The sequence below is a fragment of the Phaethon lepturus genome, unplaced genomic scaffold (assembly GCF_000687285.1).
Source record: "Phaethon lepturus isolate BGI_N335 unplaced genomic scaffold, ASM68728v1 scaffold9955, whole genome shotgun sequence".
NCBI lineage: Eukaryota > Metazoa > Chordata > Aves > Phaethontiformes > Phaethontidae > Phaethon > Phaethon lepturus.
In genome coordinates, this window is record NW_010541183.1 from 65,489 (window position 1) to 85,434 (window position 19,946).

Sequence of the window (19,946 nt, forward strand, 5' to 3'; positions counted from 1 at the left end):
TTCTCTTTACACCACTATGATATGGAGGGCCACAGGCCACTAAAAATTCTCTATTTCACCACAGAATAAGAAAATAACAGCTTCTTACACCACTGCTTCCATCACAACTTTTTCGTTCTGTGTTCTCACCCTGTTCAGGCCTAAAAGCCCCTTCCCCCCATTCTAAAAGCATGGGTGTTGACTGCACAAACTCAATCTCATTTTTGTTACTTGCACCCAATAATCAAAAAGAGCAACACCATAAGATTTCCATTAAAATTTCAATTATTACAATAAACACCAAATTCTGTGATGATCTAATCAATAACTTAAAAAAAAACCCAACATTTTTATTTAAAATGAAAAAGAGTGACAACATACCATATTCTAAACTTTCCACCTCTAAAATTGCGATTTGGTCAATCAGTTGCTGATTAGGTTCCATTAAACTTTAATAGAGTATTACACTTAAATTACCCCACCCAGACAATTAACAAAGAACCACTAATCTCAGATCAGCCACATGGCCAATATTATTAAAATGCCGAAATTAGTCTTCTACTGTGTCCCACTTGGAGTGCAGCTTCTCAGCAGTTTGCCAGGAGCTGCTGTCCTTCATTGCCTGATAACGCCATCTGATAACGGCCTACAACACCTTTTATGATGAATTCGAGTGCTCTGAAGAACGGGCTCACAAAAATGTGCATTTCTAGCAATCTGCAAGCAGACAATATGCCTTCAGCTCCTTTGGTTTTAGTAATGTTCCCTTTGGAAAGTGAATCAGTTGAAGACTGTTCCAATAAAATAATATTAAGTCATAGTCTAGACAAGGCAAAAACCACTGACTACACAGTTTGTGACAACGTCCTTGTTTTTCTTTCTTCCACACTTTTTTTCCAAAGACTGTGCAGTGAAGGCAGTTTGATTTTATCCATATTCTTACTGTAAACATTAAGAAATATACCAAGGACAACCAGTAAGCCTGACCACACATACCTAAAGGAGAGGGAAAGGAGGGGGAAAAAAGTTACCGTTAGCACATTATCTGTAGCATTTACATACCAATATTGTGGATTAAATAAAAATAAAGCCTCTACATTAAGGGGATAAGAGTTTAAGGAAAACACCCCCACACAAATTAGTGGACTGTGAGAAAGAATTTGCTTGAATCTTTATTATTACTATCCTTCCACCCTTCCTTTTCCCGTCCTGGCTAGAGAGCTTATTAAGGTACATTTATAGTTAAATAATAACTATACAGTAGCTGTTCTTTGTCACATGTATAAAGTAGTGCCAAATAAAGTAGTCCCAAGGGGTTTTAGCACGTTTTTCCTTCCGACAGTTATGAGAGCTATACTCTATTACTGGTCCAAAATGTGTTCTCAGTGCCTTATATCCATACTTCCCTATATAAGCACATTTTTGTTTCAGGTCTCCACTAATTTAAGCCTCAAGATTTTGAGCTGGATTAAATTCCATTTGGGCATTTGGCTGTAAGCTTTGTTTTTAAATCTCAAATAAATTTATACATAGCAATAAAATTGAATACTATTTTGTTTCAAAGCAGAAGCAATTAGGATCAATGTAGCAACTTAGCTGCATTTTTCAATGTAAGCTCTTCCTTGACATTACAAAAAGGGAAGAAATCCAAGTTAAAAAATCTTGCAATTTAATATATCAAGGTAAGAAGCTTGCAGTTATTTAAGGGCTAGCTAAGAACTCAAACCTGAGCTCATAAAAGGTGAAACACCACCATAATGGAGAAAATGCCTTCCCTTAGCCAAATCTTCCTTCAGAGAGAAAGTACCCAAACAATTTATTAAGTCTCATAAGCACTAGATATTATGTAAGGTTTTTCTTAAAAAAACCAACACAAAAATGCCAACACACAGAATAGTTTGTCTTCCAGACCTTTAGAAAAATGGAAACTATTTTCTCTAGCATGATTAACATCAACAAGCCCATCAATATTTACAGCAGATTGCCAACATTTGTAGAAGATACGAAATGAAAAGCATTAAAGTCTGCATATGATTAATTACTGTTGTGATATTTCTATGATCAAGAACATGATTTTTTATAAAATATATAAAAACCCATTTAAAACTATGAATACTTACTGTAATGTGAATGGTTTTGCAAAGAACAAAAAAGAAAGCACAATGGTCATTGCTTTTCTTCCTGTTGTTACTGCAGAGGAAAACAAATATTTACTTCTTTAAGAATTGTTACATAGTGAAAGTACATAATATAGGCTTCAATATTAGTAGATAACCTCATCACACAATTAAGTGGCTAAAACAATGACCATCCTTGGTGCAAACAGACTGCAGATGCACCATCCAGCGCAAAATAGTACTAGAACCATATACTGTTTGAAACAAGTACAATGCATCAGTAGTATCAGCTCCAGTCACAGTATCTGCGGCAGAGAAACTTCCAGAACAAGACTTGCTATTTACTAACTTCACACTAATCAGTTCACAGTTTCTGAAAGCAACAAATAGTCCTTGCAAGTAACTGAGCGTATAAACTAATCTGTTAAAGCAGAAAAAATTGGTATCAGTATTTGGATACACCAAATCTTGTGCCATTTCTACTTCATGTTATTACAGTTTAGTGGTGTTTTGGGCTTTATTTTTAAATGGAATGGGATCATCATCTTGTCATTCTTTTGAAGTTACTGAAAATTTACCAAACAGTGCAGAGAAATTTTGATTAGAAACCGAAGAGACCAAGGATGTCTGACTTCAACAATTGCATTAGAAAGTTTTCATCAAAACAATTAAGAGGCCACCTTCTACATGTGACCTTATCACTAAAGCAGCAAGGTAGTAAGAAGAGTTGAGAACACAACCTTGTTACCAAAATGGAAGTAAACTATCCGTTTGGGTTAATCTCAAATTAACTATAGCTCCAACAATTAGTTGAACAATTTCAATGTTATTTGCTATGAAGAACAATACAGTGTTGCTAGCAAATTGTTTACTGGGAAACTATCTATATAGTTTATCACTGAAATAAAAATCAATAAATGAGTAAAAGTTACAGAAAACATTTAAAAAAAAAAGTAACAATGCAGCCTGGCGTACAAGTTTAGCTATGGAGGTTAAAGGGCCTGAGAAGGTGTTTTTCTATAAAATAGTGCAGGCTTCCCACTTAAAAAAGATCTCAGTACAATAGTCTGCACCCAGAGAAAACTACAGATTTTTTTATTAACAGAAAATATTTTGCTTACCAAGTACTTTTTACTATACCATACTGGAAAGCCTTACTCGTGTAACTACATCCACATTAGTCTTACTGTAACATACTGACAAAAGGAGCCACTGACTGCTGATGTATTTTCATGCTGTGATGGCTAGTAGAGCAAGTTTCATTCTCCCCAGCCCTCCCGCACAAACAAACACTTACTTAAAAGCATGTTTTGTAGTGGAAGAAACAGCCTTTACCATTGCTCTATCTACCCCAATCTCAACTTTTTAGTTACAATTTTCTTTACATTTTAAGAAATTTATGCGCATCAAATAAAATGATTTTCTATTACATGAAAAATTAAAGGAGAATGAAAAAGAAAATTGAGTTTTAATTAGAAAACAGTTTACAGATTAATAATTTAAAAAATGGTTAAATTACTTCAGTTTTTCTAATTACGATTATTTCTGTTCTTTCAAATCAGTTATTAATTAAAATATTTATGTAACCATTTCCTTCTAAATTAAGTGCCTTTTCTTCTTTTTCCCAATTAAGTCTGATAATTTCTCATTCTGCTAATAGAAATACAATTTTCATTAAACTCTTTCACCCCAAGTCCCCCCCAAGAAGGGGGAGGGTGGATGAGGGGTGGGAGGGACGGTAATGAATGTGGTGTTCTTCCAAGGCACAGTAAACATTTTCACATTGCTACAGGCAAGACAGAAAGGGCTCAAGTGTTAGGATTGTCAATGTCAGGCATAAGAAAACCTGGGAAGGGTTTGCTATTCCAGAGCACTTTTAAACGTTTTTTTTTAGACGAGCAAAACTTTTTTTTTTTTTTTTTTTTTTTTTAAGAGCTATTTTAATACAAGAACCAACCCTCTCATCTGGGCCAATTTCCAGCCAAGAGACATACTGAACTTTGTCAAAAACAAACGTGAAACAGAACTGCTGCAGAGGAAATGATTAATAGGAACACAGAGCATGTAATCCTCAGGTCAGAAAACAACTGTCTATATTTTCCTTTCCACTACTGCAAATGAAGCAGAGCATCACCTGACAGAAGAAACCAGCTTTTAGGGGTAGAGGGAAGAGAGGAAAGTAGTTCCATGGCATCTTGCTATACCTTCCCCCCCCACATCCCCAGCCCCTGTGACTGGTAGTTTTAAGAAAAGGTAACCTGAGAAAGGAAGGAGCCTGGTGTAACTGTTCTTGATAGACTACTGTAACAACTATAGAAATTACAGGAGCAGCTAAAAAGACAATGGCAGATTTTTGAAAAATACACTTGTTACATTTTAATTTTGGAAGCAACAATTTTCTACAGGCAAACAATTTTACCTTCTATAGCAGTTGCATATAATGAAGAGTAATAATTTTAGTGACAGGTGGAAAACAGATGTGCAGGAAGATGACGAAAAACGACGAAGTGTCAGACAAAAGTCTTCAGCATTGTTATATATATAAAAAAAAATGTACCTTACAATTAACTGCTGTTAAAATGAACAGCAAAGTCATTTCTCCTTATTCCAACAGTTGAGGATATTCTGCTACGTAAACACTTCAGTCACCTGACTGTTTTACAAACTCATAATAATACAGGCTAAAAGCATTCACTTGTAATACAGTTATATCATTTGGCTGTAGCTAGCTTTGCCACACTCAGGTAATGCCGCATACTGAAGTATGCCATGGCCTCACGAGTACAGATGCAAACCACAATAAACCAGTACAAATAATTTCTGAGCCACAATTTCTGTTGCATTTGTCTTATTAGTGATTCCTTTGATTTAATTACATTCTATACTGCTTCTTCTATTAAGGATCTCAGGCAGACAAAGTATGAATAGGCTCTGAGCACACTTCCTTCTTTGAAACCATTGTTGTCCTTCCACACAGAGTATGTTTAGTTTTAATACTTCTCATTGTTTCTAAGGCACACATCAGCCAATGCATTACTAAAGACCAAGCATAGCCAGATGACATTAATTCCCAGCACAGTACTGAGACTCATTGTGCTCAGTAGCTTCCTCGTTCATAGAGAGTCAATCTCAGTGAGTAGGATTTCAGTCTTTCCACATGATTTTTCCAGATGACTGATGATTCAAGAGGAAGAATATGTCCAGTTGTGTACAGGGTAAGAGTCAAGTCTGAATATCTATAAAGGCTGAAAATCTATAATGGTTGTGATTGCCTCTCACTTCACGTCCTTCTTTCCCTCACCCATCTGGACACACACCTGGAGCATGTCAGCACAGATAGGTCTGACTTGTATTTATTGCTGGGAAATTATTATATTATTAGGTGAGAACACCACATTACAGAAACTTTTTATTTGTGCGTGAACTATCACAGGAGCAGATAAGGTGGCATTTGATGACTTCCTTAGCCTGGACAGGATTCCAGTAACTTTTGACATACCTTAGGGACTTATACTGTTCCACATTCATGTGTGGCTAGCAGACACACCAGTAAGTGGCCCAAACACTGATCAGAGATCTTGACATTTGTTTCTTCTGACATGATTGATACAGTCATATGCTGAACTAAGCATTTAACAAAAAACGTGACTGCTTCCATTTTTTGTGGGACAATTACATCGGAAGTCTAGAAGAAGATCTGAAAGACTAGACAGAGTCTCCTTCTGTCATAAACAATAAGCTTGTACCTGTCCTGTGAATTCACAAGTTGCAATTTAGAGATAACAGCTAGCAGCTGTTACACAGCACACCAGAAGTTTGTTTAGTCAAATCCTGACTTCCAAAACTAATACACACCCTTTATTCCCTTCAGTATAATAAAAGGAACTGAGGAGATAATCACAAAAGTTAGAATTTGCTCCCCTCAAGTTCTTTCTGAACTGAGTCTGGATTGTACATTTAACTTTGCTACAGCAGCATTCTACTGAAAGTGTATAGACATTCAGAAGCTTCAGGGGAGTTCATAGTTTTTTTAGCAATACCATTTGTTGTAAATCTGCAGATATTTTGTGCTTAGAGACTATGACATTGCTTACTATGACTTACTGGAACATCCTTACTTTTCCTTCCATGTTTCAAATAATACCTGTCTTTTTTTTATACCTTGCTATACATTTCCATTGTAATTCCTCTGTTTAGAACACTGTTGTTTCTGCATTAAAACACAGCACAAGCTATATGCACAAGATTACTTAACGGGCTCTTCAAGGTTGAAACTGTGGCACAGAAAGAACCAGGAAGCTCTCAAATACATACTACAAGTGATGTTCCAAGCTACACAAACCACGATCAGTCAACACAAAGAACAGAAAAAAAGCCAGAGTAAGAACAATTCTCCAAAGCTCTGTCCTAAATTAATAGACTAGGATTACTTTATGTTTTTATACCAAAAGTAGTAAAGATATCATTTGTTCATACCTGTTACAGCCAGAAGGGCACCAAAGATTTTAATCAAAGCTAAAACAAAGGATATGCCAAAGTACCCAGTCAGGGAGAAAAGGAATGCATAACCGTAAGTCTGAACTGGATGCTGCAACAATAACAAAAAAAGACTTTTAGGAAAATGTAAAACAAACCCTGAGGTATTGCAAAATGACATAAAACTACAGACTTTAATCAACTGCTTGAGCAATAATAAGCTGTTCAACAATGCATTCATGCAAAGATCCTTATTTAATTTTAGTTAAATAATGGAAAAAATAATAATGAAATGATAAGCTTATAAGTCTGGTCCTGTGATTTTGTTTTGTTTTTTAAAACATTACCCTATCTTATACAACAAAGACTGTAACAACTTGCTTAATGTATGAATTATACAAGTTAACCAGTTTACATGATGAAAATATAACTTCAGAGAACTGGCGAGATTTTCTAAACTATACAGAGCAAGGCTTTCCAATGATTTTCGTCATAGAAAAAAGAAAATTTTTACACCTACCTTTGAACAAAATGTTACTGCAGGGCTTAATCCACTAGTGCATGTTAATCCAAATAAAATATACACAAAACCTATTGAGTAGGAATACAAAACCTAGAATAGTTTAAAAAAAAAAATTACTAGGTGATACTATATAAAAGGACAAAATTAAGTGCTTTCAAATGCTTGGCCCTATTAATATGTTCAATTTCTCACAGTTGAATTTGCAGAGTTTGAAGGTATTTTTGTTAGGATCTCTATAATAGCTGATGTACAACAAAAAGTGAATAAGTGTTAGAGACATTCTTCCTACCCACAACTACATAAAAATAGTTTTGTAAGCTAGTCAGCTAATAATATCCTGAGAACAATGTTGATGTGGCAAATCCTTCAAATTCAGGATTTCACAACTTAAACAAAACTTGACACAGCTACATAACTTAATAGTTTGATGTATTTAATAATCATCATTTAATAAAATAATAGTTAAATGTATTTCATTTCTGCTACTTATCCTGCACAGTAAAGATCCATATTACATTAAATGTGCAAAGGGTAGCGCACAATCGCCATGAATTGCCAGAAGTGTCAAACTTTTCACCTGTGTCACTTCAGTTCACGTACATGGTGCACCTGCATTATAGGACAGATGATTTTCAAACATGACCAGCTCTGGCCTAGTTCAGTACTCAAAACAGACTATACTCAGCAAACAGGTAAGCTCTTCATTTTGTCTGTACCCTTATTCAGTTCATAGCTTCATACAGCAACAAAAGAATCTTCATCCTATCCTGTTCCATGTAGAGGCAACAATAGAAGCTGGAACTGCCCATGCACACACCCTCCCATGCAGTGGGAGGCATTCAGCTGTTTGGGCAACATTTAGTGGCCTCTTCTTGTGAAAAAGGGAGACAGTGAACAGAACTATTCTACACATTACTAGCTGGAACATGCTGATCTACTACACTTTGAAAACTCAGTGTCAATTACAGGCCTACTTCTTTTGACACGGGTTTCATCAATGGTTTTCTTGTTAAACTACCTCAATTATTTGCAAAAATAAATCTACTAACAATTGATAACAATGCCATGAGACAACAGAACACTTATCACTGCTCTACAATAAAGGAGGATGAATATACACTTCAAAAGCAGAACTGCATTCCAACTCTTAAAAAAAGACCTTATTTTCAGAGCTCTTATTGTACAGTGTTTATACACAGAAAAGTTTGTCTCTAGGTCTTCATTTGCCTCTGCATTCAGCTTTTCTCCCAAACTACCCAAAGACCTCACTGTTCACAACCAGGAATGAGCACCACTTTGCTAGTTCCTTCTTAGGCGGTGTGATATAAGTCACTTCCATAGAATCACACACAAGGCAAAAATCAGGTAAAACCTTCCAGAGCAGTGGTTACTATTTCAGCTGCAAAACATCTTTTCTCTTTTCATAATTGCTTAATCCAATGCAAGTTACAAATTCAGCAACAAAACAGAGATCCTGTGGGCGACAGGTTCCTTTACTATTCAATTATATTTCCAGATCACTGTCCATTAAACGTGACTTCAGATTCAGAAGACCGCTTAAATTCTTACCCACAGTCTCAAGTTTAGAAAAATGATTTCTGAAATTCTGCTTATATTAAACAGATAATATGCATTCCAAATAAGTATATTAAAAATACTGAGCAAGACTTTTCAAAATTATGTATTTCACTGACTCAGGAACACACATATTCACACATTCTGAACGTCAGTTTTACGGATTTCAAAAGTTTCAAAAAGGCTGCCTCTCAAATGCTAGCACACTCTAGAATCGGAAGCCTAGCAAGTAAGAAAAGCAACGTGTTCCATGTAACACATGCTCATCTATACCAGAAGGACAGTATGTGTTTTTCAGAGATTAAATGCATGATCATACAGAAAACACTCTGTTGTTTTCAGGTCTGCAGGGTAGACAAATTGTTGCTAAAAATTAGTGTTTCTGTTGCTGCAATATACATTTGAAGTTGCACACAGAAAACAGCACCCTTGAAAGGTTAAAAAACAAGACAGACAAAAAACCCGCAAAAGGTCCCAAACAAACAAACAAGCAAACAAACCGAAAACCCCAAGAATAGTATATCAAGAGCTCCTCTTTACATAGGCAAGAGAAAAGCCTATTTTTTCTTTTTTTTTCATATATTTTCATATTTTGTCATTGTACGCCTTGTCTATGATAGAACATGTTCTTTTAAAATTGCAAATCTGGTATTTACCATTTCTGAATTAGAACCACTGTGCAACTTCATAGCTTTTTCCTGTACATTTCCTATAACTGCATCTGCGCAGAGGGCAAGGGATATTAGGACGACACCTAATATAAGAAAAACAAACAAACAAAAACCTGTTCAGAATATTTATCAGCAGAGTAGTGATGAAAACCACTCTGTACTTATCCTGGGAAAAAAAAAAAAAAAAATCTCAGGAATAGAAAAATAATAATAACCCCCCTCTATATCATATTCTAAATGTCAGCAAAACTATTTCATTATACCAGTATAAAGAGGTGTCCACCCCCACTCCCTCCACCAGTTAACTCCTGAGTACTGTGTGCCTCTAAGCTTGATAGGAGCATCTGGACATCACTTATAAAGAAGCCAGCTCTAGTTCTTGTAGCAACAAGAGTGAAAGACTGTCAATTGCATTTATTTATATATTTTTAATGCAGATAAATAACCAGAGAACATACTCTTTTGTGTAATTAATCCTAGATTATTTCTTCCTAATAAAGTCAAATAGAAATGTTAGATGTAATGGTAAACAAAGAGGATTCACAGTGGAAATCTTTCATTACTGAAATATTAATTCTAAAAAACTACTGTTCAGGTACAAAATGCATGTTTTTAGGTTACCATATTTGTTCACAACAAAGTCACTACACAGTCAATAATATAATCAGCTTTCCAATAACAAAAATTAATAACTTTTTATCCATGCCAGTCACAATTCATTTCCCAACGTCCAAACTTTGATTCTTTCATGGCAAATGTTTTATTTAATGATGCGCACAGGTTGAAATACCACTTTTCCTAAGTATACAGCGTTACAGAAGATATCAGTCATCAAAATCATGTTTACTGTCTGCTCTAGTCTTGGTTCGTTAAAACATCGTAAGCATCAGGGAAGAAGGAGGAATGGAAGGCTACAAACAAGCAGTGTTGTATTTTCTTAATACCATGTTCTTACTATCAGAGGTCTCAAAACAGGCATTCTGACAGACCAAATGGAGTATAAGCTCCTGGCAGGGGAAAAAAAAAAAAATCCCAGCTCCTAGGATTTTCAGAATTGAAAGATTTAACATTTTTAAGACCAATTAAGTTTAAGGTGGCATCTCCTTGGCAAACTTCTGGATATATGGGAATTTCCAAACCAGCATTTTTAGTTTGGGAACCACTTCCTTTCCCAGGCTTAAGCATCTTTCCCAACTGATGCAACTGAAGCAACAGAAAAACACTCTTCATTATTCAAAATTATCAGGCATTGGAAAAGGTATGAGTCAATGGAAATTACATGATAACACGCATAATACTGGTTATGCTAAAGATCACAGTCTCCGTTATACTAACACCTCCACCTCAGCAATAGCCTTGCTTGCAGATCAAGGCCCAGGCACATCACTGGGTTCAGTACTGGATTGAGATGAAAAGGTTACCTGGAATCTGAAGTGCAAGTGCGCATGGAAAGGAGAAACATAGAGGCAAGACAAATGTTAGTATTACGTACATACACGGTTTGGAGTATGAAGAGAAAAATTGTTCCACTCATTGTGATAGCACTGCACCTGCTGAGCAGCAGCAGCAAAACCATGAATGAGACCAGTAACATTGTGTAGTATGTAAAGCATGAGTAAAAATGATTGGAAGAACTGGCCCTAGATTAGTTCTGAAAGAAATTAAACCTGGAGATCTTGCACCAACAGACTTGACAGAAACATTGTATTACATTGTATTTTACACTATTAATGTGATGCTTGAAGTCATTATAATATTAACACTGCTTATACATTTATAAGCTATTGGATCTTTACATAAGTTCCTCAGTAATACATTCTTACACTCTTGCAGTCCTCACCACACAAATGTGTTAGAATAGTGAGTTGTTTGGGGTTTACCTGCTCATTAAGACTTTAATACTCCACATTTTAGAAGCCTGCCATACATAAAATTAGAAGACACAGTAGAGGTAGCTAACAAAGTAGTATCAATGACAGTGAAGCTAAGGACAAAAGACCTTAGTCTGCAAGACTAAACTGCACCCGTACAAAGAGTCTAGGGTGGAGCAATTTGCATGCAATTGACATTTTTACTGTCTTCTCTGAAAATAGCTAATTTTCACTTACACCTGTAATGCCAGAACAGCAACACCTGTAATGCCAGAACAGCAGAGGTTCCCATAGCACCAATGTTTCAAGACTGCCTCCTTCTGCACACCTTTCTCTTCTGGTTTCTCTTTTGGAAGTCCTGTATCTATTATTCACAGCTATTTAGGGTATCTACCACTACCTCTCCAATTTGATAATGCTAGGAGATGTTTTGAGCACTTAGCACCAACTCCATCTTGAAAAGTATACTTCTTCCTTAGTTACAAATATGTACCTGTTCTGGCAGAAGAGAGTTTCTGTTTTCTTGGCTGACCTCTTTCATATGTAAACAAAATCTGTGTAGATTCCTTTTTTGGCCCAGCAATATTGAGATTAGACTTCAATAGCAGGAAAAAAAAAAAAAAGAGGGGGCGGGGGAAAGAAGTACTTGTAAAATTTTTCATCCAGATAATATTTTACGTCTGCTCATGCCCCATTTCCAGTATCTGCATCAGACAATAAAGATTATGTGTTTCATTTAACTTCACAGCATAGTTTTCTCTTAGAATTGTGAAATGTAAACAGCTTTGTTCTTAACAAGTCAGTAGAAGTTCTATGAAATCATGCTAGAATCATACTAGTTTGCATGGAGACAGTTCTACACAATCATGCATAGATCACTGGAACAAACTCAGGAATTTACAGGGCAGTATGTAGGCAGTAATATAACACTGCAACTTTAAACAGTAATTCTGAAGTTTAACATTTAATTTGCTGTCTATGTTTTTGAAAGTTTTAATATCCTTAAATACTTTTTATTTTTTTGAAGATACTCTATGAAGATACATAATTAAATTCTGCCTCTCTGCTTTCGGTTCTTATTCTGTGATTTACATCAAGAAAAGTGTAGTTATTCAAAAAAATATGCTATTTTACAGAGTGAGCAAAGTTTTCGGTAATTCTTATCACTGGTTTTACACTTTGGCAGCTAAAATTTTCTGGAATACCAAAAAATCAGTACATTTCTTGAAGGAAGGAACCATCTATCTCCATAATTCATCCAAGAAAAGGAAAAAATCCACCTTTCCCATTATTAAAAGTTTCTTCTGGTTAATTTAAGTGACATGGGAATAAAACAAAATAGGCAAGAAGGAATAAAAGAAATACAGAAAGAACCTTCTCAGAAGGTGAGCAGAAGAATTTTGAATCACCTTCCTAAGGGGAGATCCCGACTTCTGAATTTTAGTTCTATTTTCACAGAACTAACTTTCTCCAAATGGTAGTGCTCTAAGTTTCAATATATACAGACTTGTTTGAAGTGTTCAAAATAAATTAATAATGAAAAGGACAACCTTATTCATTTGCTGGAGACATTTAAAGTTTTTTATCTTGGGTTTTGCAGATCTTTGAGAGCGTCAGGACTTTGCCACATTTGCTGCACTTTACCTTATCCCATTCAGTTGAAGAATCAACTTTACAAATCTTTTCAGAATTAAATCACAGCACATATTTTAAAAAATTCAGATTTTACAAAAGGAATATATTAACATATGAATACACTTAGAAGCTGTAAATAGCTGTAATGGTAACTATACATCAGAAACACTAGAATATCATTACATGCTTACCAACATCATACTGTACTAAAAATATTTTTTCTTCCAAGTAGCCACCCAGTTACACCACACATAAACACATTAAATGCACAGCAGGTTATATAATTCACAGTTTTTTGTAATTTCTTCCACTACCAGTAGCACTAAAATTACATTAAAAGGCATGAGAATTCATTTATGAGCAAGGCGAAAGATATATACAGTTTAGACAACATCGCAAACTGATCACTACTAATACCAGATGAAATAATATTTTGTGAGGACAAAAAGTCTTTTCCTTAAAACCGAGAATTTATTGTTATCTTTAAGAACAAAACTTTTAAATCCGTGCTTCCAGTATTAAGAAATAAAGACTTACAACAAACGTTCAGTGTGAACAGTCATTAACTCATCTCAGAATTTCAAAAGAATACACTGAAAGTTGAAAATTCAAAAATGTTTCAAGGTTCAGTATTAATCCAAACACTCGCCAAGTAAATTACATGTATTCTATGAATAACCATTCTCCCTTGTCATTTGAGAAAGAAATTCAACTAAATTTTTAAACCCAAATCGGTTAAAATCTTTTCTTTGCTTCTGATTTTACATAGTATTGACAAGTTAAAATGTGGGCACTCCAACAAAGAACTACAGCAAAACTGAGTAAGACCATCAATTAATATAAAGTAAATGGTTCCGAAATGGAAAAAGACTTAAAAGTTTAACTAGAAAAGACAACTAGTCTTTTGACATTTTAAAATGGTCAAACTGAATTTTATCATATTTATTTTAACCTATCTACTGGGAAGTATTTCTTGAGAACAAGCATGAGACATTTCAACCTAAAGCATGGAATTTCCAGGAATTTTAAGAACCTTAAGGCCTCTTCTGCCACAGATATAGTTCTGCTAGTGCAAAGCTACAATGAAACCTGCATTTCCGTATGACACCTGAAGGGACTTCACCAAGAACTCTCAGAACTTCTATGGAACACTTTTTGTAAGAAAAACAAACATTTTGTTAAACTATTAAATATAATATATCTTTACCTGTCAAGTTGAAGTTTGGTGCAACTGTGCTGTCAGCTAAAGTAAACCATATTAATCCAAGACTCATACATAGGGCAGCAGACACATCTGCAATATTATAACGTTTTCCTACAAAAGCAATACAAACAACACAAACACACTGTTAACACTCTCAGAATTTCATGTTTATCCTGTTCAGCAGACTAGAAGGCAAAGGAAAAACTGTTCCAATGTCATTCTTTTACTTAAGCAGAAGATTTAATGCTCTGGCCTTTCATGACAGGAATTAGTTTCTTCTCCTAACATGGAGAAGGATCTTAACAGATCATATCTGATCCTTGTGGTCAGTTTTAGTTTTACTCCTAATGACATAAAGCACATCCTCCCAGACAAAGCATCATCTCAGCAGCTTCAGGACAGCTTAGATATTTAAGATTTTTCCCTCATGCAAGACATTTTAGCTGCCTTAATTGATCAGAGAGAAGTCATTCCCAAACACTAACAGATTATTTGTGTACTTTTAGAAGCCTACATTGTCTTTTAGTTTGGGAGAGACAGGATGTGGAGGGAGGTGGAAAAAGAAAGAGAGTAAGGAAATGAAAAGGCAGGAGTTAGTATATCTTGTTTGGAATAACATATTCCTTTCCCAGAAGCTGTATTTTCAATATAAGCTTCCAAGCTTATACAGAAAGTACATTTTGAACTGAAATTTTTTTAAACTAATAAAAAAATAAAACCACAGCTTCTGAGAATGCAATACTACTACAACACAATCTAAAGTTTCACAAATCTTTAAGGGAATACCAGTGTCTCTGCATTAGAAAGATACATGACAGGATGTATGATGTCTCCTAATAAAAGGTAAATACTGTGCACACATATGCATATGTAAACTTGTAACCTCTGAAAGTTCAGCTTTCTATTGCAACTAGAAGGCCAGAATTAACTACAGAGACAGAAATATATCATTCTAGATTCTGTTCCATAACACCCGTCCATGCAGAGCTTTACTGACTTAAAGAATCCTTGTGTATTGAACAAATAGAAACTTTTATAATATACTTAAAGTCTTCTAAATCCAGAAATACTGAAGTATGTTTATTCACATAACTAGAGTCTTTTGTGTGTTGTTCTCCAGATCCCTTTTTCTGTTCTGGGAATATGAACTATAACTTTAGGACTAGCCAAGGACTTGTAAAGCCACATATATTTCTGATTAAACGTTTAATCAAAATTTAGGAATTTTAATTAGGAATCAAGGTTAAAAAAAAAAAAAAGTAGGAGATTTCTTCAAAAATCATGGCTGGATTTTTTTTTTTTCCATTTCAGTATTGAAAATGTTTCATTTATGAAGTGACTTGGTTTAGAAAACAAAGTTACATTACTTAAAAATTAAGAAAGTCTGCACAAAAATGAAGTTTTGTAAATGACCTGTACAACTTCTCTTTCCCCACATTTTCTGTTCATCTAATTGTATTTGTACATTTTCTGAGAAGATGCTTCACAAATTCACATTTTTCCTCCTATAGAAAAAATGCTAACTGTCCCCCTATCCAAGAGCCTCCATGGAATTTAACGAAGTACAGGATTCCATACATAACTGCCTCCCAAAGAAACAACAAAAAATCATCTAATAGCAAGACTAACACTTACCTTGTATAAAAACACCACCTATCATAACTGGAATCAGCTTACAGCACTTGAAGATGACTTGAGTAGGGTAATTCAGATATCCTAAAGAGGTATTTGACAAACCCATAGTTCCCACTGTTAAAAACGCTATCATCATGTAGGTTTTGCCAGGAATTCTACAAAACATAAACATACGAATCTCAGTATTACAGATTCATCTAGAGGAGATTTAGCTTGGAAGATTTAGATAAAGGAATATGTTTGTAATACAACTCGACCATCTTTCTCACTGAATTTCATTCCGTAGTAGAAATTTAAAAATGCATAAAAATGACTAATTTCAGATTTCATTTCTTTAAATGACTGCTAAAATTCAAATTAAGACAATAAAAACTTCATGTCTCATGAAATATTCAAGCAGTAATACTTTAACCTCCTTCTGAGAAGGTATATTATCTACAGAAGAATTAAGACAAAAGCTTCAGGTTGTTTGTCAAAGGAAACACAGAAGGTTGGTATACCAAGATATCCTGAATCTTAGACCTGCCATGGTCACTGTGTCAATTTTTTTAGCGAAGTTTTCACATGAACATTGACATTTTTAGAATGAAGAAAGTTGAAAGAAGTACCATTGTTTTATAAAACTCAACAGAACTAAGAGATAACTGATTCAGATATCATGGAGAGGCCTGTTGAACATTTTTAGATGTATTTTTTACAATTTGATATAATTATCACCTGACAATTGATGATCCAACAGTAACTTTTAGCAACCGTTATGCTCACTTTGTGATTTTTTTAAAATTATTGTTGTTCATGTATTAAACTATTTTTAGGCATACTGAGAGCCACATTAAGTAGCAAAAGGAGATGTCTTGCTGTAACCCTGTCTTATCCATAACTCATTATGTGATGTAAGCATGCAAGAAAGATTTAAGAAACATAAAATTCTGCATAAAAATTAGGAAACAGATTTTTTAATGTCTACAAGAAGATGCCTAGGTAATAGAAAACAGAATGTAAAGTATGTTTAAGATCTGCATTTCCACCATAACTTCCTTATAGGGTCATGCTCTGTAAGTATTAGCAACTATTTCATAATCAAAACCTCAATACTAGTTACAGAACACCCAAAAGGTAACTATACAATATTATCTGATGCACCTCAAAAAGTCAGATACCTTAAAATATAAGCTCTCAATGTTTAAAATAAAAAGAATAACTTATCAAAGTTACATTGTTTAATTCATGTACAACATGACAGCCTCTATCCAAGCTTAGAGGGCCTCAACATACAATTTGCAGAGGCTGTAGTTGGGCAGGAAGCCACAGAATGGCCACACTGAGTCAGATCAAACTATCCCATATAAATAGGATTCAAGACAGCAAGAATCTCCTTGGTCAACTGCAATGAAAACACAGAATAATTTTATGTCAGGGTGTTAGGAGTGCCATCTCAAACGAAAAATGCAAAACCTAAGCACATCCTTTGAAGCAAACCTACACAGCCACATGGGAAACAGAGAGCAGACATCTGACACTCTCCAAGATGCACAGCATGGTAGAGGAACCTCTTGGTGAGGAGGTGCCAAGGTCTGAGGAAAAGGTATTCGGTGACAGATGGCTTCAAGTGCTGTGAAGTGCAGTTGGCCCTATGCTAGATGTGATAATCCCAAGCAACGCATATATGAGTCAATCTGTATTAGCTACTTTAAGGATAGAATATGCTCTGGAAGTGGGACAACATGACAGTAGCATCAACACGACTACTTACAGATCTGAAATCTAACCGGGTGCTTATAAAACATTTTCTAACAGTAAATTCACATTATTTTAACTATGGAACTGCTAACAGTGCCTCACAGAATTCACATTCAAACAACAGAAGCTAAATTTACCATAAATATCAAATGCTTCTAATTTGATGGACAGTGGGTAAAATGCTTAGAAAAAGACATACCTTCTCCTTTTGTCCTGAATCAACTGCAATTCTATTAGTCCAAAAATGGAATAAAATCCAAACTGCACTAAAGTGAGGTACCAACCAAAAGGTTTAAAACCTTCCACTGAAAATATCAATTCCTATAAAAACAAAAACCCACCAAGGTCACATACATACACCAAAATATTAAATCAAAACAAAACCAACAATTTTTTTTTTTCCTTCATGTACATGCAAATCTAGCCTTTGCAGCTGCTGGTTATTAACTAGAATTTACCTGCCATACATAACTTGCGAAGTGTTGAAAAAGACTATTTAGGTTTTCCAAAATGCAATGAGAAAATTTACTGCTAGTGTAAGTCCACTGAAATTAATGGACTGATTCAGCAGGGGAATACATTTGATCCATTAATGTTTATCTCAAATTATAGATGGTATTCTGTCTGCTTTTCAGTTTGTTTTCAGTTCATTTACTTCAGAAGACTGTTTTTAACCAGAATTTATAAATAGCACACAACAAATTAAATACAAACTTTCTCTAACAGACATATTTACTGCTATTTTTCATCTCTTAGGAATGTGCACCTAATATTTTGAGTGCCTACATTAAATAGCACTTGTGAGCTTATAAATTTGCAGGCTGTAGAAACATTTAAAACAAGAGCAATTTGGTATGAAAAATACATGCACTGCATAAAGAATTGTGTAGATGTGTTGATTATAGAAACAAAAGGCTACCTAATATTTTCCTTTTTGAGATTCTGCTTTCAACTGCCAATAACTTTGTCTAACTCTTTGGAAGTACCTTGTTTTTAAGCAGACTTCTCAGCTGTCTTTGAAAACTGCATTGGAAACATGGTGATTTTTAATTATCTACTTTTTAAATCACCGCGTTATTGAGAAGACTCACTGAACTTATAAAAAACTTAAAAACAGAACAGAAATGTAGCTGTTCAAGATAAAAGAGAAAAGGTTAGCAGGAAGAGAAATGTTTAACTAAAACAGCATAAACGTTATGCTTCTGCTTAACAAATAACCATAGTACATGTTTCAGCTCTGTCCTGAAGGGAAAGCAGAGAGAACAAAAGACTACTATTACTGTACAGCACTCATGAAATTCAAGGAGATCTAAAGGTTTCAATGCCAATGAAGGCTTACATGTCAGTCTGTATGGTTCTACAATTTGTTTGTCTTCAGAAGACTATGAAATCACATTTAAAAAATACATATTCAAAACAATATTGAAAGGTGCGTCTTGCACATGGAAGTAATGTAATTTTCAAGTTAATGAAGGTCCAACTGAACCAAACCTTGTAGGCACATAAACTGTAATGGACTTACATTATACAATTACTGCTCTTGAATTCTGAAAGCTTGGCTTTGCAATGAATATTTATTTTAAATGTCTATACTTATTAAAATATATACTATATTATTAAGCTACTGAAAAAGAAAAAGGGTAGGAGGAATTGGACTACGACTACGACACAGGTTCATAGCATTTACCTGTAAATACCCATAGATTAGGTAAAACATAAAAACTCCAGAAACACAGATGAAAAATTGAGTAGGTTTGTTAAATTTGCTGAGATTCATGCCAAGAACTACAACATCATCTACTGATTTGATATGAGGAGACATAGTTTGAGTTTTGGAAGGTACACTGATAGAAATGTATTTTCTTGATGATGTGAATTTCAGATCCATGATTCCTAGTTCGCTGCATTCGGTGCTATTGTTATCTTCTTTCTGCTCTTCTCTTTCTGTGTGTCCTCTGTCTGAAAACTGAAGGAAAACGTAAAGTCAGATAAGACATAACATACAGCCTTCCAACAATAACAGTAAACAAATAGGACATTTATATGGAAAATATAGAGGTTTAAGAGTCTTGTTGGATTGTTTTTATTCACAAATTTTATTTATCTTTTCTGATGTCCAAAGTTAACATCAGTTAATATCAGAGGCCTACAACACTTTATGAAAGCACTTTTGCTTCATGTGGGAAGTAACATTCCTACACTCTACAAAACAAACAAACAATCCCCAAAACACCACAAGAGAAAAGGAGCTTCAGTTTAACAAGAGCTCAGACTAGCCCTTTTATGCTAGTACTCACAGGAGTGACTGCTTGGGAGACAAGTGATCCCCATGATCAAATCACAATGAAAGAACTGGTATTGAACCACTGTGCTTCTGTCTGCTTTACTGCATTTTCAGAGTGAAAAGTATCAGACTAGTCTACTACATGGGAAGCCTGGCTAAAAACCACAGATTTGAGCCTATGATCGGTTACAGGCATTGAACTGGAAGAAGTTATCCCCTCATTCTCACATTTATTC

At 34.8% G+C, this 19,946-nt stretch overlaps 1 protein-coding gene across 1 annotated transcript; it reads right to left on the reverse strand.

Moving 5' to 3' along the window:
* Window positions 1-308: 308 nt before the first annotated feature.
* Window positions 309-19,384, reverse strand: SLC35B3 (solute carrier family 35 (adenosine 3'-phospho 5'-phosphosulfate transporter), member B3). The gene is made up of 9 exons (XM_010287652.1): window positions 19,114-19,384; window positions 17,626-17,747; window positions 15,687-15,841; window positions 14,055-14,162; window positions 9,327-9,424; window positions 7,093-7,185; window positions 6,573-6,684; window positions 2,100-2,169; window positions 309-975 (listed from the first exon to the last, which is right to left on the reverse strand). Exons 1-9 carry the CDS (start codon window positions 19,312-19,314, stop codon window positions 825-827), a joined length of 1,110 nt encoding a protein of 369 aa, XP_010285954.1. The 5' UTR covers window positions 19,315-19,384; the 3' UTR covers window positions 309-824.
* Between the last annotated feature and the right edge of the window lie 562 nt (window positions 19,385-19,946).

What these genes read in the sequence shown, in the direction of transcription:
- SLC35B3 (XM_010287652.1), bottom strand. Translation starts at nt 19,314, where the DNA reads ATGGATCTGAAATTCACATCATCAAGAAAATACATTTCTATCAGTGTA. An exon ending in ACCAAACTTCAACTTGACAG is followed by an intron (nt 9,425 to 14,054) that starts GTAAAGATATAT and finishes TTCTTATATTAG; the next exon opens with GTGTCGTCCTAATATCCCTT. An exon ending in GCAAAACCATTCACATTACA is followed by an intron (nt 976 to 2,099) that starts GTAAGTATTCAT and finishes CCTCTCCTTTAG; the next exon opens with GTATGTGTGGTCAGGCTTAC.